The following is a 27,914-nucleotide window of genomic DNA, read 5'->3' on the forward strand; positions in this document are numbered from 1 at the left end:
GTTGCCAAGCACGCTCAACTTCTAGTGACTTCACTGGGAAAGAAGGGAGCTGCTCAACATCCTGAAGGAGGTGGCCCTCCACTGATTAACATGCTTGTACTGTGTTGACAATCATCCTGTTAAGAGTGTTCTATTGTATACTTTGGCCCAAAAGTACACAGATTAACCTCTTCACCAAGTTGGCTCTATATTCTTAGATGTAAACAGAAACCTAGAAACAGATAAATACTTTACAACCCAAACACCTTTTGTGTTGAGTTAGAGTAGCTGTATAACATTCTGAAACGACAATTACAGATAATCATTTCACAAGTGCAGATCACACCATTTTAGAATACCGATCTGTTTTGGTTTACAATTGCAAGTTTATTTGTTCAAATACACCAGATAAGATGCAAGCACTTCCATGACAAATATACAGAAAAAAAGATAGGATCAACACAGAACAGTATGTTAACTAAAAAAGGGAAAGCTCTTTAAATGTTATGACAACGTACTCCCAACAGGAACCATTTCCATTCTCCAGTTAAGTTAATCATACATGTCAATAAAACAAAGGGTGGTGGGTTGAGAGAGAAGTTAATTGTGTATTTTCCTTAAAAATAAACTCCAAACTCTAATTAATGCCAGTTAAACACTACAACTAAATTTACAAATAAGCATAAAAGGAGTTGAAAGTGTTAGAATTACCTTTTCTCTTTGAACAGTCCAGAAGAAAACAATTACTACAAATACAGCAGGCAAACTGACTGTTGGACTGATTGTTATAAGATATATAGTGTTGTACTGAATTCAGTCTCAAATTGTGCTAAATGCTCATCCTCAGTATGGCACATTTTGGTCCATGATGGGGGTTTTAGGCCAAGACAGATCCCAATTTGTTAGAGAAATGTGTAAATTATTGTTGCTTTTTTAAAATGCCAAGTGTACTTCCTCCTACAAAGGGTGGTGTGAGGAGATGTTTATAGAAAGTAGTCTGGAGTACGACGGGTAACGTGAGGCTCTCCACGACGAGGTGCAGGGTCAAATTGAAGGCTGTAGTAAAAGGAACAAATTAATTTTTTGCCGCTACAATTACCGTTTAGTGAATTTTTAAATGCAAATACAGAACATTTTCCTCACTGCTAGGCTATAACTTACCTCACCCTCTCCACCCAATGCACCATATATGCAAGTCTAGAAATAGCTCCCCTAAATTACATCTTTTTATGGGAGGCAAACACTTATCAACTAGTATAGGTGATTACATGAAAGAAAGATCATAGGCTTCGACAAACTGTAGCCAATCTCTAGTCTCACTAAAGGCCCTCTGAGCAGAATTCTCTATTTTCTTATCATAAACAACCAATTTCTCATTACACAACCTAATGTCAGCAAAAGAATGCACCCACTTTACCTCCTGGATGTAGTAAGGTTCAAAAATACTAGGGATTAGCTAAATACACATCAGAGTAATATTTCACTGCTCTGCAGCTAAGCATCAAAATAAGGAGTTGCACCACTAAGTCGTAATTAGGAATTCATGTGTTGTGTAACAACTGCACAAATATGAAGCTTAACATTAAACGATATATCAAGTTCAGTGTAACTTTTTAAATACTTTTATCCATCATGGCTCTCCTGCTCCCCTCTCCCCCTCAGAAGAGAAGTCTGAAAAAGAAGGGGTGGTGGTGGTGAATATAGGTGCCTACCTCACTACCTTTGAGAAGGCTTGAAATTTGACCCAGTTTGATCCTGTGGACCAGCTCCATTGTCACACCCCCTTACTTGGTCCCAAAGCGATAGAGGCTTATAGCCAGATGGATGAGTTGATACTGGGGACTATGAATAGTTCAAAAAGTCTCTACCACTTAAGTCTGAATTGACACCTGAGGCTTATAAGAAAAGGTTTTGGTGTGTGCAAATAAACAAGAGGTGACATCAGACATCACTATACTGGAAGGTTTATATGACCAAAGTGCGTGGTGATGGACAGGGAGAGCATTCGACTCTGGTAGACCGCAGCCGAGGGATCTCAAAAGAACTGAGGTTCAGCGTTCATAGGATGACAGGGCATAAAAGTGAGTACTGTCCAAGGCCTGAGGAACTCATGTTTGTCCGCGATTGAGGGGCTAACTCTCACTCTATCCAGCCAAAAAGACAGCCTGAACTTCAACCTTAGAGTGAAGTGTGTTACTAAATTCTCGGAGCAAAGTAGTCACAAAACCAGATCCTCGTGGGGACACGATGCACTATCAGATGAGCTCCTATTCCAGGCACCAGTGCACAGTTCCTGTTGTAGTCTCATGAGTTCAGACTCTGACCCCAGCAGGAGCGCAAGGTGGTTGTTAATCAGGAGACATCTTCCGGCACATGAAGTTGCAAATAGGTGTCTTGGAGGATTTTCAAGAGTCTCTAGGCCCCTAATGCTCATTAGTTTCCCCACACCCTTTTTTCCTGTCCTTTGGGGTTATTTCCGCATGTAGTCTAGCAGCCAGTTAAATTTCTCAGTGCCCACACCATTTTAGGCATTGTCCACTGGTCCCAACCTTCTGAGCTACCTTCTTCACCTACTTTTTTGGCCTGGTTAAGACTCTTGTCTTTCTTAATTTATTTGTATATTTGTTGTCTTGAAGTGATGCCACAGCTGAAGCCATTAAGGAAATCAGTGCCCACTTTTCACTAACACTCCTCAGACTCACTTGCCGAAGGGTTACTACTGCTAGTTAATATCCTGGAGCAGGAATCAACCCTGTAATTCTTCAAGGAGAAGGATCACCTACTTACCATAGTGACTGAGACAAATGTTTATATGGATTTGCACTCCTCCCCCACTTCTTTGGAGCCTCATTAAGGATTCCTGAATTAGTAGTAGGAACTGAGGGTACGCTTGAAGGCACTCCCTCTTTTATACCCTTTTGCCCCAGAGCATTGCAAGAGGGAGGTCTGTGTGCCCAGGTTTTGGATCCATACAGGTAATTATCTTGAAGATTAGTTACTATGGTCACTGTTTATACATCCACAAACTCTAATATGGTCTTATTTTCCAGAGTTTTCCAAGCTTTGGATAACGACTGCTTCATTTAAAAACAAAACATCCCACCAATTTTAGGTCACTCATTAGTCCTATTTTACAAGTTTTGAAGTCTTTTCCCAAAATCAAAATCCCTCAGAAAAAATAACCTTCATAGAGGATTTTTACATACACCACAAGGCTTTAAAATTCCAAATCATACAAGTCTTTCCCACTAGGTTTCAGTAATACCAACTAGGTTAAACTTCTGCTCAAATGAGCAATTCCAAAGGCTCATAACACTGATGTATAGACAACGGAATCTCTTCACATCCCTTGTACCTTGCTTGACTTTGTTCTCCACATCATAATTTTGATCCACAGCTATGCTCATTTATTCCCCCTTTTCACCCTCCCCTTTTGTTAGTTTAATACCCCCCGCTCCACAGCTAGTGTAGCCAGCCTGTTCCCTAGAAGACTGGTTCCCCTTCTACTGAGATGGAGGACATCCAAACTAAACAGACCATAAAGAAGGTGGACCCTTATAAACTATCCTCTGTACCAGGCAAAGAGTAAACATGTCTGCATTGATCAATAGGCCTTGAACACTGACTGAATGAGTTCAGTGCTGGATATAACCTGGGCTTTGGATTGGCTCTTGACTAGCCAGTCATCCAGGTAAGGGTAGACCTGCATTCCTAGTCTCTTCAGGAATGCTGCTACCATGGCCAGACATTTTGTGAACACTCGAGGAGCTGCAGAGAGGGCGAATGGAAGCATCATGAACTTGTAATGCAAGTGCTTCACTATGAACCTGAGGAACTTTCTGTGCCCTTAGTACATTGACACATGAAAGTAGGCACCTCTTAAATCAAGAGCAGCATACCAGTCTCCATGGTCCAGAGAGGGAATGAGGGATGCCAGGGTAACGATGTGGAACTTTATCTTTTTGAGATAGTTGTTGGTAGAGTGCTGTGCTATGGAAGGATTTCTTTCTGGCTCCAGACTGGATGAAACCTGCCTAGACACTGGAGTCCACAAGCAGAGGAGTGCTTAGATTTAGGCCACACGCACACTACTCGTAACCCCATGCCTAGCAGACTTGGGTGCAGAGGATTGCCCCTTTTCAGCACTCCGCTTCTTATGCCTCTTCTTAAGCACTGGGGACAGTGAATGGTGCTGGGACTCAGGCATGGTAAGAAGCACACTACTTACTGATGCCGAGGCACCTGGCTCAGATGGAGGTCTCAAGGACGCCTCCATCAGTAGAAACTTTAGCTTGGATTCAAGATCTTAAAGTCCCTGCAGCTTTGGCAATGCTCTCCAGTACGAGCTTCCCCAAGTGCGGATTGCTCATGAGCATAGTCTTATCGCAGGAAACGCAGGACTTGAAGCCTGGTGACCAAGGCATCCCTCAGCACCAGGAATAGAATGAAACCCTCATATGTGATAAAACTTAACTAAACTCTAATAACCTTATTGACACTAAACTATTTACAGTAAAATTAGAGAACACAGTCCACTGAATACTTGCAAAAGCAAGGAAAGCAGTTAAAGCAACTGTCACAGCTGGTAAGAAGGAACTTTGGGGGCTCGTGATCAGGTGGGCCCTTTATACCGAGGCCAGTGGTGTGTGGTAGCAGAAGGTGCTCGAGCCACCCCAACAGATACCACTAAGGGGAAAATTTCTGGTGACTCTGCATAGGGTATGTGCCCACCAAGAGCGGAATGCACATGTGCAACCACTCGAAGGAAGCTGTGTGGAATTCTTCCTGGTCTTCTCTGAAAGTCACAGCATTCCCATTCTTGTCAGTCTTAGCTGTGTAGAATGCCACTGGGTCTTCTTTGTGGTTACAAACTCCCAAGCCTCTAGTTTCCACTCTCTGGTTCCTTGGTTAACCAATTCTTTTCTTTCACACTAGCTCCAAGCACAAGATCTGCAGCTACACTCACAAACTCCCGTTTGCTACTCTCGTTCACCTGCCTTCTCTCTTTCAATCAACCTCACAAACTATAAACAAAATTAGCCCCGCAAGTACATGGGTGGGGGAGAACAGACAAGGGCAGCACCAAGGACATTGCACAATCTCAGCTTGCTGCAACTTTGGCAGTTAGAAGGAACTGAATGGTGGCTAGGGTCTTCCCCCCCACCCCTGTTTTTATATCACTGGAACCTCCAGGGATGGGAGGGACAAGTAGTCCCAATGGACACAGCTTTCCAAAAGGTTCCAGAAGCTTATGGCAGAGGTGCAGGAATTCTACAAGTGAGAACATGCTGAGGCCACTTGAAGATCAGATGTTAAGATTTCAAAATGAAGCCCTAGGGTCTGTAAAAGTGTGATTTTTCTTCTTTTATTATTATTATTATTATTATTATTGATATTTTTCTATTCATCTTGCATATATTTTGCTTTTGTAATAATGTAAATCTAAGTATCTACAGATAAGGATATGAAGGCCATGTCCTCAAACTCTGTATGATAGGACGATTGCTTCTCCTTCCTGAAGGCATCCCCTGTCACTAAGGAAAGGCTGCGGCAATCCTTAGGGAGACTCCCATATCTCACTGCCATGTTTCTCAAAGGTCAATGCCAACTAAAACTACCCTTGTAAACCCCTTCATCAACTTAGCATCACGTGAGAATCTTTCAAAACTTCTATTTCCATTTCTGCATCACACTCTTTACTCAGAGTGAGAGTAGCACCATTAGTTCTAAGATCTGCATCTCTACCCTTTTAGAAGAAAACACAGACAGACACTTGAAACAAGGTAAGTTACTCACAAGGAATATTTTAAAGTGTCATCTAGTTCCATAATAGCAGCCTGGTTCCCGCAACGATAACAGTAATTGGGTGCACTGAAAATGGTAACCACATTTCGATCGTGACACCAGTTGTAACCCTGTAATGTAAAAGAATTGAATTCTCAGTTAAAAACCTAAGTACAGATCATAAGAGCAGCCACACTGGGTCAGATCAAAGGTCCATCTAGCCCAGTGACAGGTCTTCTGACAGTGGCCAATGCCAGGTGCCCCAGAGGGAATGAACAGAACAAGTAAATCATCAAGTGATCCATCCCCTGTTGCCCATTCCCAGCTTCTGGCAAACAGAGGCTAGGGACACCATCTTTGCCCATCCTGGCTAATAGCCATTGATGGACCTATCGTCCAGGAATTTATCGAGTTCTTTTTTGAACTCTGTTATAGACTTGGCCTTCACAACATCCTCTGGCAAAGAGTTCCACAGGTTGACTGTGCATTGTGTGAAGAAATACATCCTTTTGTTTGTCTTAAACCTGCTGCCTATTAATTTCATTTGGTGACCCACAGTTCTTGTGTTATGAGAAGGAGTAAATAACACTTCCTTATTTACTTTCTCCACACCAGTCATGATTTTATAGACTTCAATCTTAACCCCTTTAGTTGGATCTTTTCCAAGCTGAAAAGTCCCAGTCTTATTAATCTCTCCTCATACAGAAGCCGTTCCACACCAGTAATCATTTTTGTTGCCCTTTTCTGAACCCTTTTCCAATTTCGAAATATCTTTTTTGAGATGGGGCAACTACATCTGCATGCAGTATTCACTATATGGGCGTACCATGGATTTATATAGAGGCAATATAATATTTTCTGTTTTATCTATCCCTTTCTTAATGATTCCCAACATTGTTTCCTTTGATGGCCAGTGCACATTGTGTGGATGTTTTCAATGACTCTGAGATATCCTTCTTGAGTGGTAACAGCTAATTTAGACCCCATCATTTTATATGAATAGTTGGGATTATGTTTTCCAATGCGCATTACTTTGCATTTATCAACATTGAATTTCATCTGCCATTTTGTTGCCCAGTCACCCAGTTTTGAGAGATCCTTTTGTAGCTCTTCACAGTCTGCCTGGGTCTTAACTATCTTCAGTAGTTTTGTGTCATCTGCAAATTTTGCCACCTGTTTACCCCTTTTTCCAGATCATTTAGGAATATGTTGAATAGGACTGGGCCCAGTATAGACCCCTGGGGGACACCACTGTTTATCTCTCTCCATTCTGAGAACTGACCATTTATTCCTACCCTTTGTTTCCTATCTTTTAACCAGTTACTGAGAGGACCTTCCCTCTTATCGCATGACAGCTTACTTTGCTTAAGAGCTTTTGGTGAGGGACCTTGTCAAAGGCTTTCTGAAAATTTAAGAACATTATATCCATTGGATCCCCCTTGTCCACAGCTTATTGACCCCATCAAAAAATTCTAGTAGATAGGTGAGGCACGATTTCCCTTTACAAAACCACATTGACACTTCTCAACAAATTATGTTCATCCATATGTCCGACAAATTTGTTCTTTACTATAGTTTCAACCAATCTGCCTGGTACTGAAGTCAGGCTTACCCGCCTCTAATTGCCAGGATCACCTCTGGAGCCCTTTTTAAACACAGGCATCACATTAGCTATCCTCCAGTCATTTGGTATAAGCCTGAAAGCTCCTCTTAAAAGCGTAAATGAGTTATGAGCATTTAATAGGGCAGCTTTCTTTATTCTTTTTAAGTGTTTCCATTTTGCAATGATCTCAGACTTCAAATACAGTAAAAGCTTTGTTATCTGGCATGTTGGGTGAATGGGGGGTGCCGGTAAGTAAAAAATTCCAGTTAACTAAAAGGGAGGGGGCTCAGGGCTGGGGCGCAGGATGGGGTGCAGGGTGCCGGATCCAGGTGGTGCTCACCTCAGGCGGCTCCCCACAAGCGGCGACATGTCCCTGCTGCTCCTAGGCGGAGGCATGGCTAGGCAGCTCTGTGTGCTGCCTCTGCCCGCAAGCGCCGCCCCTGCAACTCGCACTGGCTGTGGTTCCTGGCCAATGGGAGCTGTGGAGCCAGCACTCGGGGTGGGGCGGGGGCACCACGCAGATCTGCCTAGCCACCCCTCCACCTAGGAGCAGCAGGGACAGGTCGCTGCTTGTGGGGAGCCATGTGGAGCCAGGTAGGGAGCCCGCCGGCCCCATGCTAGCTGGACTATAAACTGGACTTTCAATAAAGATCAGAAATGTCGGCTTATTTAGCTTTCTGATTGGTAAAGTGCCAGATAACAGCTTTTACTGTAATTGTTTCTTCTTAGCAGCTATTTCAAAATGAGCAGTAAACACTATATAGACATGAAAAACTTAAGCCTTTACATATTAAGATCACAGCACAGGTTAAAAATTACTATGATTACTGGTAGTTTAAATTATTCATGACTTGCATGTTTATTAGTACCTTTGTTTGCAAATTCCAGAGAACACTACCCTAGATGTACCTAGATGTTTTTAAATAGAAATGTTTAACTTTTTTTAAATCTGAATATCGAAGTTCAAGCTCATCAGCTTACATACTCTACATGTTTTTATGTACAGCACAAGCTATAAAGGATCTACTTTAACCGAATTAAAAATAAAAATGCTCCATTGACCCACCTGGCATTTTTCCAGTAATGCTATGTTCTATCTATACCAGCTGGATGGTTTAATCCCTGTTGCAACTGACTGCTACATATTACAGGATAGCCTATTTAACACATTAGTAGAGGAAAAGATTGTCAGCATGCAAGCAGACTATACTTTTGTAACCAGTCCTTAGCATCAGCCACCTTTATTCCCTTTGACTAACTCACTAAAAAAAAGTATTCTCTTACTAATTCAGCTAAAATGACAAGCGTACAGTATTACTTTTCAGGCCTATAGCACAGGATGAAAAGCCTCTCAGGATTTAGAATGTAAATACCACTATATGTAAGCCTGTAAACAATGGACAACCTTGCATTTATAAGAAATTAGGTCTTCAGTATTTGTATCACTTCATCTAGGGTAGGCTACCATAACAGAATACGCTCACCATACCTCCATCACAAGTTGGTGAGCACGGGAGACCAGTGTAAGACCATTGGCATGGTTAAATGTTTCAGAGATATCCTGTCCAAATGTGTAGCCAGCACCACGTGGAGAAATACCCCAGCCTCCACGATCGTCTGGATCTGACCATAAAAGATCACACATTGGGCCCTAACAAGGAAAGCAGAAATTTTAGTTAGAAGCAAAATATTAAAAAGTTTACTTTGAAAGGCATTTTATTTACAACCACCACCACATTTCCAATCCTTCATCCTCTGAGTATATGCTGAATATTCTATATATTTTTTTAAAAACACACACTTTCATGTGTTTCCACGGTATGTATCTGATGAAGTGAGCTGTAGCTCACGAAAGCTCATGCTAAAATAAATTGGTTAGTCTCTAAGGTGCCACAAGTACTCCTTTTCTTTTTGCGAATACAGACTAACACGGCTGTTACTCTGAACACTTTCATGGTATATTATTTCATAATCTTTAAAAAGGTACTCACTACTTATATAGTACTGACACTCCCAGATGTTCACAGATCACGAATCAGTCTCCAAAAATCATGACATTGGCTTAAATATCATGAGTTTAAACAACGTTAAATTTGGAGCTCTTTGTAGTTTTCGTCTGGTTTGAGTCTTTGAGGTGGGGAAGCACTCACATCAAGTTTTCAAGCTTTTCTCCGTAACCAGGACTAGAAACTTTTTTCTAAAGTGAAAGCTGAGATTCTCACGTAATCTTGTTAGGACATGGAGCTTTAAGTGAAACATCAAATATCATGAGTCTCATGATAAAAATCACAAGAGTTGGCAATACTGTTTATAAACACTCTTTGAGAGCTTGAAACTGAAATGATTCCTCCCCAATTCCCTCCTTCTCCCCTTCAACATGTGTGACCACTGACACACACTGCAGGCTTGCTCATAAACACTGGTTTAATAGTCTTTTTGAAAATAGGGAATACTTGACCACATCACAGGTGACAAAACAAAGCTATGAAAATTATATTGATGTAGGCATAAAAAAACCCATAGAATCATAGGGTTAGAAGGAACCGAAAGGGTCATCTAGTCTAACCTCCTGCCAAAATGCAGGATTTGTTGTGTCTAAAGCATCAAATGATGAGAGATTCTAGTTCCCTCAAACTAATCTCCTGTCCTACTGTAGAGGTTCCCATATTTCAGAGGAGCAACCAGAAATCCATTCCCAAACTGAAGTTATTCTGTCATTTAACTAGTTTATATTAGTTGTGCCTACTATTTCAGTCAGTTAACTAGTCCATGCATTAGTCAGTGTATTTTGCTGACAAAAGAGCAAGTGTGTACGTACAGCACTTGCTAGGAAATTTCATTCCTGACTACACAGCTACCCTGACAGAGTTTGGCCCCATCACACTTGCTGAAGCTCAAGAAGTTGTGAAAAAGAATTAGAGCCACAAGCTGTGAGGCAGATCCATGCCCTCCTGGCTAGTGAAAGCCAGCAGGGAACTATGCCCACTACTAAAAGTTAAAGAAGGAAAAGGAAGAAATCTGCCAGGCTCCTTGAAAAACAGAGTAGCCTACCCAATCCCCCTGAATTCAGCACTACAAACTGAAGACATCAATCACTGTCCCACCTCCAGCCTTGCACTGCTGGCAAAATAATTAAGCAGAAACCACCAAAAGCCAACATCTGATGTCACCCAACATCCTGCAAGTCTCAGCTACAATTCAGACAAGGGCAGAGCACAAATAATATCCCTTGAACCACCAATAGATTACCTCCTTTTGGCACCTATGAGCAGGATGAAAAGATTGCGAAAACCAAGTTGATAAGTAGAAAAAGGGCAGCGCTCTGGTGCAGAATCCAATGCATTCTCCACCTGGTTACTTAGGGTACGTCTACACTGGAATAAAAGACCTGTGGCATGGTTGTGGGTGGCCTGGGTCAGCTGAGCTGTAAAATTGCTGTAGATGTTCAGGATCTGGGACCCCACAGGGTGGGAGAGTCCTAGAGCCTTAGTTGGTGCCCAAGCCTGAATGTTTACACTGCAATTTTACAGCCCAAAAGCCCAAGCCAAAGAGAGCTAACCCAAGCCAGCTGCGAACATAGTGTGGGTCTTTGATTCCAGTGTAAACATACCTTAGAGGATGCAGGAGAAAAACAGAGTGGCTTTCACCTTGGAGCTGGCCTAGCTCTTCAATTTTCTCTAATCTGCCTGAGCCAGGCTCCAGGTACTCTGCAGCAAAATGGACCTAAATTCTCCAGACACTCCATATAAAATTATGAACAGTGGTTTTTACTGAATTAAATATGAAAAATCAGTGACCCCTGCTATTTAATCTGATATTCAATTTTATGCTTTCCCGTATTTACAGTTTTCAATATGTTGCAGATTTTTGTACTGACGGTGCCAAATCACACTGCAGAAGTTGCTAGGGAAATGAGAGGTTTTGGAATGCTGGGAATTGTAGCATCAGCATGTTAGCTAGATATTTCTGTTAAAATGATCAATAGTTAAATTTTGCATTTAAACCACTTGCCCTTGCTTTCCAAGTCAAGAAGTCTAAAGCGTATGGAGCAGTTTCCAGTTTATCTTTCCAGGTATAGACTCAGACAGACTTTGATGCATTGTTTTACATGGATTATATTTTTAAGCATATCTTTACTACCATAAGAGCTACAATACATACATTTGTTTTTCTGTGAAAACTCAAATACTGGACCACAATTTTATGTCAAGACCCAAGTTCCACAGAAAAGCCAAACAGCCATGAAATTTCAGAATATGAGTCCTTTGACTAAGTAGTGGATATTCCATTTGGAGCGTCCCATTCCTCCTGGGAGAGATGTATGCTTCACTTTTTCCCTTAGATGGATGCTAGAAGAGACTTTGCTATTCTTCACGCTCCACTCTCAAGAAGTATCATTTTGATTTGTTTCTATCCCTCAATCTATTTTGCATGCACTCTCTCCTCTCCTATTTGGTTGGTCTTTCCTGCTTCCCACAGAATTATGTCCTTGCGGCAAAGTAAAGTTGACCAAATTCTTGTAAATTGCACTCCGCTACAGGTAACCTATTTACCAGGGCAACTTGAGCAGAAGTGGCATTTATTCACAAGGTAAGCGTGAACTTGTTTAACATGAGATGTGTAAACTAGTACACACACTTTCCTATCCAAATATTTCATCAATTTTGGGGCTGAAGAGGTGGTACTCAAAGTCAGAGAAGATAAGAGTGTGGGAAATACTACTACCTCTTCCTTTGCCAATTCTGCTGTCATAAATAAAATAAACCAAACCCGTATATGTTTATTTAAAACTAAAATATTTGTCTGTTACAGTCTTCTGTATCACTATGTACGTCACTTTAGTAAATCAGATTTCAAAATGGAGGCTAAATGTGCATCTAAAAATACCCGAACATATTTGTAAAATCATAGCACATTTCCTTTCGGGTTACCTCATGTGGAACTTCCTGTAGACGATCCAGAGCTCTGATATGATCCAGTGTATCTATAGATGGAGAAAGACCCCCATGGAGACAGAATATCTGGACAGGAACAAAAAAATAATATATTGATTTTGACTAAGAAAAGACCTCATTTTGAAAAGTAAAATTAACTAGCTTATACTTATCACTGTTCAGATTCATATCATTCTAAACCTCGTGGCACAGATCACAGCTCTCATTCTCAGAAAAAGTAATTAAACCAAAAGAGAAACACACAGAATTCTGTAAGTGGTGAAGAGCACCAAAGAAAGAGTATCCTTATACCTGTAAGGTAATATTTCTTCACTTTCATTTCAGAAATACTTTGACTCCCACAGAACTTAGCACATAGGATACAACCTGCACATGAATCAAGAGGGGACTCCTGCCTATTGAGATGGTGTGTTAGGGATGAAAAGTAAAATCCTGCACTAGTTAGGACAGCAGGACCCAAGATGGGATGGAAAGAGCAGCCCTTCCTCCCGAGGCTCTACCGCACACTAACTAACCTGGTTGCAGCTTCTCAATCATCTTTTCCTCCTACTCCCACATACCACTCAGTTCTGGTACAGTACACGTGGAACTTCAAAGTGGCACAGTTTCCACACCTCTTGAAGTGGTGCTTCAGTGAAGCAGAGTGCTGTACAGGCAGCTTGGAAAAAGAAGCACTCTCACCAGTGTTCCACCCAAGTCAGCAGAAGTCCCCAGAACTCCACACTTGAACCAACCTAGGTTCATTCTGGTCATGACTCCAATCCAAATCTAGGTGGGTTGCAGCCAGAAATCACCAGGTTCTGGATCAAAGTCTCAGACTCAGTGCCACGATTAATTTTTCAAGTCATCATGCACAACAGCTTCCAGGATATCTGCTATTCACCACAACCAGAACTATACTTATGACATCTTTCACAAGGAATTATTATAAATGGCATGTAGCAAATCAAGCCCAGGAACAAAGCAATACTCTAACTTGTAAGCACAATGGAAAACAAACTGCTTAAAAAAAAGTTTTATAGGTACAAGAGTTAGAAGTATAATAAAGACAGGCCTCAGCGAATATAAGACTGAGCTGATTCTCACTAATGTTACGAACGTGTGTTATACTCCAAGTATGACACAAGCAGAGCTCCAACAAGGAGTTTGAGGCCATGTATTCTTAGGAGGTCAGACTAGATAACTGAAGTATGCCCATCTGACTTTAAAATCTATGTGTAAGATCTATTATCCACTGTAGAATACACAAAAGCTTACCTGGCCATCTACTAGAGCTGTAAGTGGAAGATAATCAAACAGATCTGTGAAATACTTCCAAACATTGGCATTTCCATACTTTCGTAGACACTCATCATAAAAGCCATATACTTGTGTAATTTGTCTGCTCTCATGATTTCCTCTCAGTATTGTAATGCGTTCTGGATAACGCACCTAGCAATGGAAAGAGAACAATCATTTATAACATCAAACAATAGATTTCTGATTAGTGTTAACTGCATGCCATTTTGAACATGTAAAAAATATTAAGCTTCTTGTCAAACATTTTTACAAAGTGAAATCTTCTAGTCTGCAAATTACATTTCAGCTCATCCCTCCAGCCCCCAATTTGTTTCAGAATTCTTGCAGTGTGAGGGGTTTTATACTTTTTTAAAATAAAAGTGTACCTTTAGTCCTACAAGAAGAGTCACTGTTTCCACCGAGTAATAGCCTCTATCCACATAGTCTCCCATGAACAGGTAGTTTGTGTCTGGCGATTTCCCACCAATTCTGAAGAGTTCCATAAGATCATGGAATTGACCATGGACATCCCCACACACTGTAACAGGGCAACGCACCTCCTGCACATTTGATTCTTTTGTAAGTATTTCTTTAGCCTAATAAAAGATAGAGATAACATTTAGGACAAGAGGTAAGGTAAACCATATTTTGTAAACAGATTCAGTAAGTTGTTTCAGCGCCTACATGTTACAATCCCAATTTCCTGATTGGTTTTGAGATACAGGGAAAAGCCAGGTAGTGATATAAGCAGAGCTGTAATGCATGCTGCAAATTGCTGTGGGGAGAGCTGGCCAACCTTGTATATGCTGGACATCAGATCATTGGGATTTTATTGCACTGTCAATGTTTTGAGCACATTAGTTTTCTACCAAAGGAAATATGCACACAATGCAAAAAGTGTTGACAGAATACTAACAGGTTCACAGATTTTCAGACCAGAAAGGACAATCATCATCTAGCCTGACTTCCTAGATAACTCAGGCCAGAAAAACAGCCAACCGTGATTTTAACATTTCAAGTGATTCAGAATCCACCATATGCCCAAATATGTTGTTTTCTAGTGGTTAACTGCTTACTGTTACCTCACTTCCAATTTGAATTCTTCTACGTTCAATTTAAAGCCACAGGATTTTGTTATACCTTCTTCTGCTAGACTAATCAGCCCTCTGCTATCGCACAGCTTTCCCACACAACAGCGAGTTGTAGATCATGATCAAGTCACCTCTTAACAGTCTCTTGGAAAAGCTAAAAAGAGTGAAAAGAATGAGGAGTACTTGTGGCACCTTAGAGACTAACAAATTTATTTGGGCATAAGTTTTCGTGGGCTCAAGCCCACTTCATCAGATGCATGCAGTGGAAAATGTAGTAGGAGATTTTATATTATATTATATATATATAAAAAGACACACACACGAAAAAATGGGCTTTGCCATACCAACTAACGAGACTAATCAATTAAGGTGGGCTATTATCAGCAGAAGAAAAAAATAGCCCACCTTAATTGATTAGTCTTGTTAGAGTTGGTATGGCAACACCCATTTTTTCATGTTCTCTGTGTGTATCTATCTTCCTTCCTACTGTATTTTCCACTGCATGCATCTGATGAAGTGGGCTTGAGCCCACAAAAGCTTATGCCCAAATAAATGTGTTAGTCTCTAAGGTGCCACAAGTACTCCTCGTTCTTTTTGCTGATACAGACTAACGCGGCTACCACTCTGAAACCTAAAAAAAGAGCGAGTTCTTTAAGTCTCACTGTAAGACAGGCTTTCCAAATCTCAAATTGTTCTTGTGGCTCTGAATCCTCTCTAATTTTTCGATATTCTTTTTGAAAAGCAGATACCAGAACAGAAAATAATATTCCAGTACATTTCAGAAGTGCTGAGCACAGCAGCTATCTCCCTACTTTAGTCCAATTGATTTTGAAAGGACTAATGGTTCTTAAAAAAAATATCCTTTATCTATGCATCTTGATGGAAGATGACTCCTGTCAACGGAATTATACCAGCATGCACTAACATTCAGAAACATATATAAGGTATTATGTACAAAAAAAGTTGAGGCTTCAGTCATGCATTCCAAAGTTACAGAACACTAGATTTATGGTTGCCCATACAATCTTAACTCTGTTCCCACTGTGTGTCCAACCTGTCCACTGAATGAAGTAAGAGTCTTCTCAGGGGAACAAGATGACCGAAGACTATAATACAATAGTCTTTAATCCTATACTACCACAATGAATATACACAAAGGGACCAAATTACAGTTGTGCAGGCAACTGTCAAAGTGGCATGTCCTAATTTTTCAGTGCTTGATTTTGCAACCCAAGTAACTTTTCAAAAGGTAGCTTTTTGTATGAAATAGTTATATGGTAATATGTAATCTTTTAGGTTTCTTTCAAAAGGAAAAAAACGTATCAACAACTTGTTACATTAAAGCCTAACAGCCCTCCACCTTCATCATGCATCAGCAGGGTCTGACTCATGAAACTTCAGCTCTGCAACCAAGACTGCTACCATTTTGAGCTATAGGACTAACTACATTAGCTGGCAGCAGGACAAGGCGTGACCCAGGAACCTCTTTCGGCCAACTGGCAGAGAGCACAGAGTTTTACAGGGATCCCCTGGGTCAAGATTATGCACAACAGTTCACCAAAGGGTGGCATGGAACACTACTGAGAGCCAACAGCCCACTGATCATCATAATCATTGCAAAATGTATGAACAGATAATATTTAAGAGGTTATATATCTATACTGAACTTTATGTTCTTAAGGCCATGAAGTTAGAGGCAGGTCACTAGGAGGTGATGTCTCAGATAGGTTCTGTTCAGGCAGAGGGTAAAGGCTTATCTCGGTCTTGTCATTATGAGACACAATGTAAGTCACCACCAGCTAATTAAGACTGCAAAATATCTATGGAAAAAAACACAGCTGCAGGGTGTCTGGTTTAGGAAAAAAGATCAAAAAGACTGCTTTGAGATAGCTCGGGTTGCAAGGAGATACACAATATCCTTTATCTGGGGGACCAGCTGGCAGGCAATTGGCTCATGAAAAGAAGATCACAGACAGACCTGGCTGAAAAATGCTGGAAGGACTTTTGGATGAGCGTTACTCCATAAAACAAAAAATAACCTTGTTAAACAAATCTAGGTTCTAAAATGTGGTGTTATGATTTTATATGTAATCATTTATTTCCAATGCTTTTACTTGCTCCCTTTTGAACCTCCTATCTTTGTTCAAGAAACTTTTGCTTATTTTCACTAAAAAGATATTTAAATACAGTACTGTGTTAAATGGAGCCATGATCTGAAATAAAACTGGTAAGCTGATGTGTACTGTTGTTTTGGAAACAGCGTATCTATGACTGCTGAAAGTGTTCAGTCGACCAAAGGCTGCACATTTGAGGGAGATGCTTGGCAGACTTGGGGTCAGAGCATACCTATCGCTAACTTGCAGAGGGATAGCAAAGCCTGCACAGGCCTAGAGGGGAGTGCTTGTGTTGCCCCTGGCTAGCGGAGCTGGGGAGCTGACCCACAGCAAGCACAGACGAAGGTTCCTCACATTCTTGGGTGGCAGCAATTAAGGGAAAGGTGGGCTAGGTCGAGGAGGTGGCATTCCCTTCCTCCCCTCCTCCAGCAGATGCAAGACTCACCCATGTGGTGTTGGAGGTAGACAGAACACTGGGGCCATGCACTGGGTGTGGGGGGAGGGTGGAGATAGGAAGGACTCCAGTTACTTCAGCAACTCCCAGGCATTACTAGGGCTGTAGGTGCTGCAGCTGCTTTAGCAACTGCATGGGTCTAGCTCTTGTTTGATTTAATTTTAAGTTATTTTAGCAGACATTTTCCTGAGGAGTGCAAGTGAGAAGGGAAAACAGTAATTTAACAGTTTAACTGAACTAAACACAAATGTTCTTAGGATGCCAGAAACGTAAGGGGCAGCTGTGGATGGAGAGAGCTAAGAGATGGTAGACAACAATATTTCTCTCACCCACCCTGTCAGCAGGTCCGCTCCCCAAAAATTTTAAAAGCACAGCTAGCACCCTCATCCAATTAACCCACAGTTTATAGGATGGGGGCAGTGACATATGTGTAAATGTCATGTGTCACTCAGTGTAGAGAACATTGGATTTGGGCTCAGAAGACCCGACTTCTCTAATGGCATGCAGACTGCTTTAGTTTGTCTACCTAAATAAAAAAAATACATCAATTCTATTTGTGTTCATAGAACTAAGGAAACTATTCCAGGGAACTACAAACCAGTAAGTCATGGATCTGTCTCTGATAAATTGGTTGAAATGTACTTAAAAAAGTAGAACAAAATGCCTGGACAATCATGATGTGATGAGGTTTAACCAGCAAGGTTCTGCGAAAAAAAAACAAAACCTCACTGACAGCATAGTCCAGCAGTTAGGGCACTCGCCTAGGACTTAGGAGGTTCAATTCCATACTCTGACAGAGAATTCCTGTGTGACACTGGGCAAGTCACTTAGCCTCTCTATGCCTCAGTTCCCCATTTGTATAATGGGCATAATACTACTTTACCTCACAGGAACATTGTGAGGATCACAATTCTTAATGTAGTTAAGTGCTTTGAGATCTACTGATGAAAAACAATATATGTGAGACCTAGTTATTGTTAGAATTCTTTGAATGTGGCAACAAAAGTGGGTAAAAGAACTAGTTGATAGTTTGGAAGGTTCAAGAAACTATCTAACTATCACTATCACAAGAAACTAACACTATCCCCGATAATGTCACGGCTAACCTGGTGGCTGAACTTTGTGACTTTGTCCTTACCCATAACTATTTCACATTTGGGGACAATGTATACCTTCAGATCAGCGGCACTGCTATGGGTACCCGCATGGCTCCACAGTATGCCAACATTTTTATGGCTGATTTAGAACAACGCTTCCTCAGCTCTTGTCCCCTAAAGCCCCTACTCTACTTGCGCTATATTGATGACATCTTCATCATCTGGACCCATGGAAAAGAAGCCCTTGAGGAATTCCACCATGATTTCAACAATTTCCATCCCACCACCAACCTCAGCCTGGTCCAGTCCACACAAGAGATACACTTCCTGGACACTACAGTGCTAATAAACAATGGTCACATAAACACCACCCTATACCGGAAACCTACTGACCGCTATTCCTACCTGCATGCCTCCAGCTTTCACCCTGACCACACCACACGATCCATCGTCTACAGCCAAGCTCTGCGATACAACCGCATTTGCTCCAACCCCTCAGACAGAGACAAACACCTACAAGATCTCTGTCAAGCTTTCTTACAACTACAATACCCACCTGCAGAAGTAAAGAAACAGATTGATAGAGCCAGAAGAGTTCCCAGAAGTTACCTACTACAGGACAGGCCTAACAAAGAAAATAACAAAACGCCACTAGCCGTCACCTTCAGCCCCCAACTAAAACCCCTCCAACGCATTATTAAGGATCTACAACCTATCCTAAAGGATGACCCAACACACTCTCAAATCTTGGGAGACAGGCCAGTCCTTGCCTACAGACAGCCCCGCAACCTGAAGCAAATACTCACCAACAACCACATACCACACAACAGAACCACTAACCCAGGAACTTATCCTTGCAACAAAGCCCGTTGCCAATTGTGCCCACATATCTATTCAGGGGACACCATCACAGGGCCTAATAACATCAGCCACACTATCAGAGGCTCGTTCACCTGCACATCCACCAATGTGATATATGCCATCATGTGCCAGCAATGCCCCTCTGCCATGTACATTGGTCAAACTGGACAGTCTCTACGTAAAAGAATAAATCGACACAAATCAGATGTCAAGAATTATAACATTCATAAACCAGTCGGAGAACACTTCAATCTCTCTGGTCACGCAATCATAGACATGAAGGTCGCTATCTTAAAACAAAAAAAACTTCAAATCCAGACTCCAGCGAGAAACTGCTGAATTGGAATTCATTTGCAAATTGGATACTATTAATTTAGGCTTAAATAGAGACTGGGAGTGGCTAAGTCATTATGCAAGGTAGCCTATTTCCTCTTGTTTTTTCCTACCCCCCCCCCCCAGATGTTCTGGTTTAACTTGGATTTAAACTTGGAGAGTGGTCAGTTTGGATGAGCTATTACCAGCAGGAGAGTGAGTTTGTGTGTGTATGGGGGTGGGTTTTTGGAGGGGGGTGAGGGAGTGAGAGAACCTGGATTTGTGCAGGAAATGGCCTAACTTGATTATCATGCACATTGTGTAAAGAGTTGTCACTTTGGATGGGCTATCACCAGCAGGAGAGTGAATTTGTGTGGGGGGGTGGAGGGTGAGAAAACCTGGATTTGTGCTGGAAATGGCCTAACCTGATGATCACTTTAGATAAGCTATTACCAGCAGGACAGTGGGGTGGGAGGAGGTATTGTTTCATATTCTCTGTGTATATATAAAGTCTGCTGCAGTTTCCACGGTATGCATCCGATGAAGTGAGCTGTAGCTCACGAAAGCTCATGCTCAAATAAATTGGTTAGTCTCTAAGGTGCCACAAGTACTCCTTTTCTTTTTGCGAATACAGACTAACACGGCTGTTACTCTGAAACAAGAAACTACAGTTATAGAATGAGAGGAAAAGTATTGTTATAGACCAGAAACCAGCTAAGAGACAGGAAGGAGCAGGAACAGTCAATTTTTATCTTAGCAAAAGGTTAACAGTGGAGTGCCTCAATGTTCCATTCTAAGCCACGTGTTAAATATCAGGAAAGGGAGGTGAACAGCAAGAAAACTTTGTATTCTGCCAATTTTTCTAACATTAGCCAAGTGCAGAGGACTATGAGGAACTTCAGAGATGTAATTAAGCTACTTGATGGGCAACACAATAGCAAATGAAATTCAGTGTCGATAAATGTAAAGCAATGCATGTTGGAGGGAAAATTTAAACTGCTCAGACCCTTACATGGTTCTAAACTATATGAACTCAAGAAAGGGACCTGCACAACACTCTAAACAGCTCATTCAAGTCCTCTGCTCAATATGCAGCTACCATCTATCCTATTCTATTACTGAAAAAGGGACAAAAAAAGGCTAATACTGGGAGCTAAATTTCTTAGAGGAACCATTTAATTGAAATTATAATTCCTAACCCAATGAACATATTTACTTGTAGATTCTCAGGAAATTTTTACTCAAAAAAGTGCTGCAATTCTGGGCATGGCATGCTGTATTTTCAGACAAAATGTTGAATCCCTGCTTTAATCGCAAAACTCATCCTTAACTATGGAGACATATGAAAGCTCCATGAAAAACAGGTCAACAAATGTTTGGTGTCTTCCAAAGGGGGGGAAGGATCTCTTCATGACCTACATTAGCTGAGGCTAAACAAATATTTGCCAGGGATGCTATCCAACCAACAGCCTTAGCAAATGGAGAGGCTCAATATTCTTCATCCAACCCTTCCTCGGTTTCCATTTTAACATTCCCCACACATTTGTAAGCTTTTGCATTGATCTAAACCACAAGCTTATCTCCCATTCATCCTCTGTTTGGCTAAAACTGTACATGTCAAGTGTCAGAAAAAGCTTTCCTCATTTATTCTAGGTCCTATTTTTATTCCAAATTTGAGGGCTACTTTTTATAAATTTTGGGGGTGGAGATGGGAGAGTAGCTTAGTCCTACTAAACAATAAAAAAAATTCCCCTTTTCTCTAGGATCCTAAAGCTAATTCAGAATCACAATGCTCTTGTAAATAAGAGCTTCCTGCGGCTGGTCCTACAGAGCTGAATCAATGACAAAGTGAGGCATCTATAGGTAAGCATGGTATTTAATATAGCTCTTGATCTGACTGTAAAACAGTAGTCACTGTTGTACCACGTCCACGATCCTGCATTTTATCCAGGCAATACAATGTGTAAGTAATGTTTGCTTATCCTTACAGCACATTTTCTAAGAAAGTCCAGGCAGCTCTAACCTACTTATTTATACCGTACTCTTCACGGAAGCATCTGAACAATTCTACATACCTTTAGCTGCTTTTGGCTGTGGGTGTTTTCAAGACGTTCCTCCTAGAAACCTAGCATTCTGGGATTTTAAAGTCCCAGAATACATTCGTCACACTGGGCCTGAGAACACTTTTATATATGCAGACTTGTCCTACAGTTCAGAGTTTGCTGCTTTGGCATTGTATTCGGCTCCCTTTCCATGCAATTGGATGTGGAAGTTACAGTCTCAGATGGGACATGAGAAGGAGGCAGCTCCTCACATGAAGCGGTTTCATGTCCCTCTGTCACCAAATTGAGCTACAAGAGACACAAAACTCTGGGACAGCCCCAGCTCTAGCCATTGGTTGTATAATATTATTGGGGGTGGGGGCGGGAAGAGTGGCTGAGAAGCCTTTGTACAATTAAATGTACTTTGGATTCTGTGGAGCTGGAACTGACATTTCAGTATCAGGCTCACCATTTTCCATTTACTATTTTATGGACAAGAGAACTGCCATAGTGTTGCAGAGGCTGGAATGCAATAGAGACCAGTAGTATGGAGTGTACAACATATGGAAGGCCATGATATGATATCATGAGTCGACAGAGTATGCAGAAACAGCTAGTTTTACAGACCCAAGTGATAACTACTGCAGAAATCCCCGAGATAAATGGGCATGAAGAGTGTAAGGCTTCAACAACCGTTCTAGGGTTCTCAAAACAGACTTCATTCTTTTCTTCAATCGAGTCAGAGTTCTACCACTGAAAAATTAAGTCATACTCTGGGACCACACAGGTCATTGTCAATCACAGGGGCAATTTTGTTGATGTCACCTATTCTGGTCTTTAAAGGTTAGTGATGCCAGTGTATAAAAGTGGAACTGCGATGACACAAATATAGTATTTGACTTAACTGCAAAATTACTGAAGATAGGCAATGAGAGCAAAGCTATGAGATCAAATCTTTGTTTAATGTTATACCATTTTTTAAACTGACTACATTTCAAGAAGTTACAAGTAGCTTTAGGCACTACAACTGCCCCAAGCCTTCTTGCTAGTTATATTGTGGTATTTTCTTGTTTCAATCACATAAAGGAGAAACTATGTATAGTTTGAATGATCCCATGTGTAGTCAAAATTAAAACTGAAAAAAAGAAAGATTCACTAATGTATTCTGAGAAAGGTCCCTGAAGAGAGATGGATGGTAGGTGAGGACTGGAATTGAATAAAATGCCTATGACAGTCTGTAGGACCCACCAGTCTAATGCAATTCCAGCCCATGCTTGTGAGAAGGAAAGTGGGGAAAAGGAGAGTGTCAGATTATGTTGACAGGATTGGTGAGGCACTGAATTAGTAGAAGAGAAAAAAATTCATCTGCAGGAAAAGCATGGCTTCTTTTTGGAAGGCTCCAAGATCTCTGATGCTGGTGGAGAGGTCAACTGTCTGCAATGATCTTGCAACACTGTATTATTTGTTTAATTAGCTGGATCTTACAGACCCAAGGAGCACCAACTAGCACTGGAATCCCTGAAGGTATGGAGTGCCTTGTCCATTTTCAGCCTGAAGAGGTCAGATCCTGCAAACAATATCCTTAATGGCCATTTGGAGCTGCTTTGATATACCCAACTATTGTAACCAGGATGCTCTGTGATGGCTGTAGCCACCAATCAGAGGCATCTAGATCTACCTGAAGGGATGTCTTCACCACCAGTAGTCCATCTGTCATGATGTCTCTAAGCTCCAGTCTATCCTCGTTGGATCTTCTTGACAAAACGTGTTATCTTATCCCATATATGAAAATCATTCCACCAACAGAGCTTAGTATTTCGTGACACACATTTGGCAAGTTACAGAATAAGCTTTTCTGCCTAACAACATCAGCTTGTTTGTCCACCCTCCTCCTTTTACACACACAGCCTTTGGAGGTCCCATTTACATAAATTTCTCCTGTACTACATGGCCAACTAGAGCACATTGTGTAGGTAAGATCAGAAGTACTCAAAGCCCTTATGTGGGACGTGGTACCTCTTCTCTGCTGTATGTCAGGGGAAAGAGAGGCTAGAGTGAGTCTCAGATATTTTGCTGGTTTGAGGACCTCTTCACAGATGGGCACTGCCACCCTGCCTCTGTTGAAAAGTTTGTGCCTTCTGTGCCAATGGCAGTCTATATTTAACATGTAAGCTATTCTCCTCAGCAAGTCTTGGAATGCTCTAAAGTAACCACACAGAGAGACGGGATTATACTGTAACTGCTTCATCTGGTGATGATGGGCAAGTAGACCAGTTGCAAGTTCCAGGTTATCAGTGCATTTATCTCGGGGATCCTCAAAATTTTCCTCCACCTCCTGCATTTCAACACCTCTAGCTAGTTTTGACTTGACTGGAAAAGAGACCTATGAGGGGAGTTGCCTCTGGGAGGTTGAGCAGGGAGAATCCACATTGTCCAGTACAGTCCATGTATTCCATAAGGATACAGCTAAGGAGGTGCAGGAACCAAGAGAGAGGAGTGAGGGCACAAAGGAGACATCGTGTGCATCTGAGGTACTCAGATTTATTTTAGAGGAGGACCCCCAATGTGACCCTTAGATCAATCCCCGATAATGACAAAGAAAATACAGAATCCTTCTGTTCCAGAGAAGGTTGAGGGGGTCAGGGTTCTGGGGAGGGCTGAAAACTTGGCTCTGAGAAAGTAGGAGAAGGAAGAGAAGTATATTGGATCAAAAAGGGTACTGATCTCCTACGTGCTAGGGTATCTGGCAGACATTAGAACAATGGTGTAGTATCGTACTGGGGAGGCAACTGGTGTTAAGGAGGTGTTTCAGTACCTTTCCATCAGAACCCACACCAAGTCCAACACAAGGGACTCCAACCTTGGTGTCACCAGAATATCCCCTTATACTATCATTGGTGCCAACATCAATGCTGATACCCATGCTAGTATCGATGACGTGGACACCAGCTCAAGGCTCCAATACATCTCAGGGATTGCTGCCAAGGTCAACTGAGCTCTCCAGTCTGAAGAGGACCAATACACTGAACAACAACCGGGGTTGTGGATTTTCCCCAGACAGAACACACATCAGGTTTGGCTGTCATGGACATGACATCATCACATGCTAGCAGGGCTTGAAGCCTGAGGCTTTTGATTCCTCTCAAGGAATGAAAGGTACCTCAGCACTGACTGGCTGGTAATGATCAAAAAAGGAAAAAAGGCTGGTACTTGTTACTGAAACTTACTAAGAAACTGGGTTAAGAACTAGAGGAGAATTTAAATTTGCTTTGTGAGGTCAAGGAGCTAGAGAGAGCAGAACATATAGCACTAAGTTTCCACTTACTGCCTTGGGTAAGAGATCTCACAAGACTGGGTGACAAAATGGCAGCCGAAATTTAATGTTGATAAATGCAAAGTAATGCACATTGGAAAACATAATCTCAACTATACATATAACATGATGGGGTCTAAAGTAGCGGTTACCACTCAAGAAAAAAATCTTGGAGTCGTGGGTAATTCTCTGAAAACATCCAATCAATGTGCAGCGGCAGTCAAAAAAAGCTAACAATGTTGGGAATCATTAGGAAAGGGATAGATAATAAGATATTAAATATAATATTGCCTCTATATAAATCCATGGTACACCCACATCTTGAACGCTGCATGCAGATGTGGTCGCCCCATTTCAAAAAAGATATATTAGAATTGGAAAAGGTTCAGAAAAGGGCAACAAAAATGATTAGGGGTATGCAACAGCTTCCATATGAGGAGAGATTAATAAAACCGGGAGTTTTCAGCTTGGAAAAAATCTACTAAGGAGGGATATGATAAAGGTCAATAAATCAGGACTGGTGTGGAGAAAGTAAATAAAGAAGTGTTATTTACTCCTTCTCATAACAAAGAACGAGGGGTCACCAAACAAAATTAATAGGCAGCGGGTTTACCAAACAAAAGGAAGTATTTCTTCACACACCAAACAGTCAATCCGTGGAACTCCTTGCCAGAGGATGTTGTGAAGGCCAAGACTATAACAAGGTTAAAAAAAGAACTAGATAAGTTCATGGAGGATAGGTCCATCAATGACTATTAGCCAGGATGGGCAGGGATGATGTCCCTAGCCTCTCTTTGTCAGAAGCTGGGAGTGGGCGACAGGGGATGGATCACTTAACGATTACCTGTTCTCTTCATTCCCGCTGAAGCATCCGGCATTAGCCACTGTCGGAAGACAGGTTAATGGGCTAGATGGACCTTTGGTCTGCCCCAGTATGGCTGTTCTTATGTAACAAGAAACCAACAAGCATTTGGGACTATGCTGCCCTTTATGCCTTCAGACACAAAAACATGAAGGTACAGACACTGTTGACTCAAAAGGTTCCAAACCCACACGTGTATTGTGAGTGGGATCCATAGAGATGATTCTCAAAGAAGCAGCTTAGATTCTGCAGAAGCTATGGCAGTGTTTCCCTCCTCTACCAAAATCAGGAGAACTTCCTAGGCACCAGTGACAAACCAACATGCCTCACTCAGGGGTTTAGCACACTTTCCATGACTAGCATTGAAAACAGTTTTACAATATCTACAGTTAGTTTTATTATTAATTAGTATTTGTATTATAGAGGCCTCCAGGCCTCAACCATGATTAGCACACCTTTGAGATAGGTGGTTGGTTTCCAATTCCTGTTGAGGGTCTGAAAGGGATCACTGGACCTGTGCTTTAATCAACTACAAGCAATGCTCCTGTTAATACAGTCTATTTAGTTTATCCTGTCAATTTTAAACTATGAAGAAACATAATTTAAGTTCTGTGAAGACAAGGCTCAATATTATTTAGCTGCCATGGTCTTAGACATTAGGTGGAGAAGACAGAGAAATAGATCAACACCCTTAATTGGAGATACAGAAATAGTGCCAAGTGCTTCTAAAAAGTAAGTTACCAGTAAGATACTATGTACTTATAACACACACTTCCTTTAACCTTACATCAGATATTTTTCTTTGCAGGGATTCCTTTATGTATGAAAAATACAGTGCACCCTCTCCAAATTTACAGCATTGTGTGTACAGAATGAATTTTCAGAAAATTTATAAGTGTTTAAGTTCAAATTAAGTAAAACTGGGTCCCTTTAAGAAGTTTAGCATGGGTCAATCTTTTGTCTGACTTATCAAAATAATGGAGTAACAAGCTACAGAATTTCTGTATAGAAAATTAAAATCTTGTGCACAGGCTATAAAAACATAAGAATCACCATACTGGGTCGGACCAACCGTCCATCTAGCTCAGTATCCTGTCTTCTGACAGTGGCCAATGCCAGGTGCTTCAGCAGGAATGAACAGAACAGGTCACCATCAAGTGATCCATCCCCTGTCGCCCATTCCCAGCTTCTGGCAAACAGGCTAGGACACCATCCCTGCCCATCCTGGCTAACAGTCATTGATGGACCGATCCTGCTACATGAATTTATCTAGTTCTGTATTTGAAGCAGTTAAATTTAATTAAGCTAAATCATTAACAATAATACATAGTTGCTAGAGTTATACAGACTACTAATCCAGGCCACAGCTCAGATAAATCTTAAATGGGGCTACCGGGATGCAAGAGGTAACTCAACCAACCAAACCACAACCCATTCTCTAGCTCGTGGACATGCAAGAAGACGACGGGCTGTAATAACTCAGGGGCAGGAAGGGGGCTGGACATCTGTTTAGGACGGTCACTGGCAAATGACCTGGCCCATCACTGCTTTCCCGTCGCCACCTGCCTGCCCTGAAAGGTTCCTCATAGCCCGGCTTGGCTCTCCTGCGCGCGGAGACACGAACACAGAGACGCTGGGATTCAGAGAGGGGGCGAGCCAAGCCCCCGCACAAAGCATCGGAAATGTACGGCTGGGGCACCCATGGAGGCTGTTTGACACCACCCCCAGGCAAACCCCACCGCAGCCAGGCCTCCAGCGACCCCCCGCCCCCGCGGATCGAGCACGGGGCTCAGGGGCGGGGACCGGGCCCGCTCCCCGCCGGACTCGGCCCAAGGAGCCCGGCGGGCCCGGGAAGAGCGGAGCCCAGCGCGAGCACCCGGGGCGGCCCCACCCCGGACCCGCCGCCGCGCCGGGCCCAGGCGGACTCACCTTCTCGCAGAGGCTCCGCACCTGGCTCTCGCTCAGCTGCTTGCACTCGTTGAGCTGCTCGATCCACTGGTCCAGCTCCTTGGAGAAGCCCTTCTCCTCCATGGCGGGAGCGGGGCTCAGCGCCGCGCGGTCCGGTCCCGCCAACGGCCACGGGGCAACGGTGGCTGCGCGAGGCCCGCTCCGCTCCCGGCCCTCCCCCGCGCCGCGGAATGGCGATGGCGGCCGCCGGACGCTGCGCCC

The 27,914-nt window shown here is 42.2% G+C and overlaps 1 protein-coding gene across 2 annotated transcripts; it reads right to left on the minus strand.

Annotated features, from left to right (window-relative positions):
- Window positions 1-345: 345 nt before the first annotated feature.
- Window positions 346-27,909, minus strand: PPP2CB (protein phosphatase 2 catalytic subunit beta). Of its 2 annotated transcripts, XM_077814855.1 has the most exons (8): window positions 27,675-27,870; window positions 25,497-25,577; window positions 13,986-14,195; window positions 13,579-13,752; window positions 12,298-12,387; window positions 8,856-9,017; window positions 5,776-5,894; window positions 346-1,035 (listed from the first exon to the last, which is right to left on the minus strand). In XM_077814855.1, the coding sequence occupies exons 3-8, from the start codon at window positions 14,100-14,102 to the stop codon at window positions 963-965; spliced, it is 735 nt and encodes a 244-aa protein (XP_077670981.1). In that variant the 5' UTR covers window positions 14,103-14,195; window positions 25,497-25,577; window positions 27,675-27,870; the 3' UTR covers window positions 346-962. The 2 variants fall into 2 exon arrangements, with proteins under 2 accessions (XP_077670981.1, XP_077670980.1); XM_077814854.1 differs by lacking the exon at window positions 25,497-25,577 and having other exon boundaries at window positions 27,675-27,909.
- Window positions 27,910-27,914: the final 5 nt, after the last annotated feature.

Source organism: Eretmochelys imbricata, chromosome 4 (assembly GCF_965152235.1).
Source record: "Eretmochelys imbricata isolate rEreImb1 chromosome 4, rEreImb1.hap1, whole genome shotgun sequence".
Taxonomy (NCBI): Eukaryota; Metazoa; Chordata; order Testudines; family Cheloniidae; genus Eretmochelys; species Eretmochelys imbricata.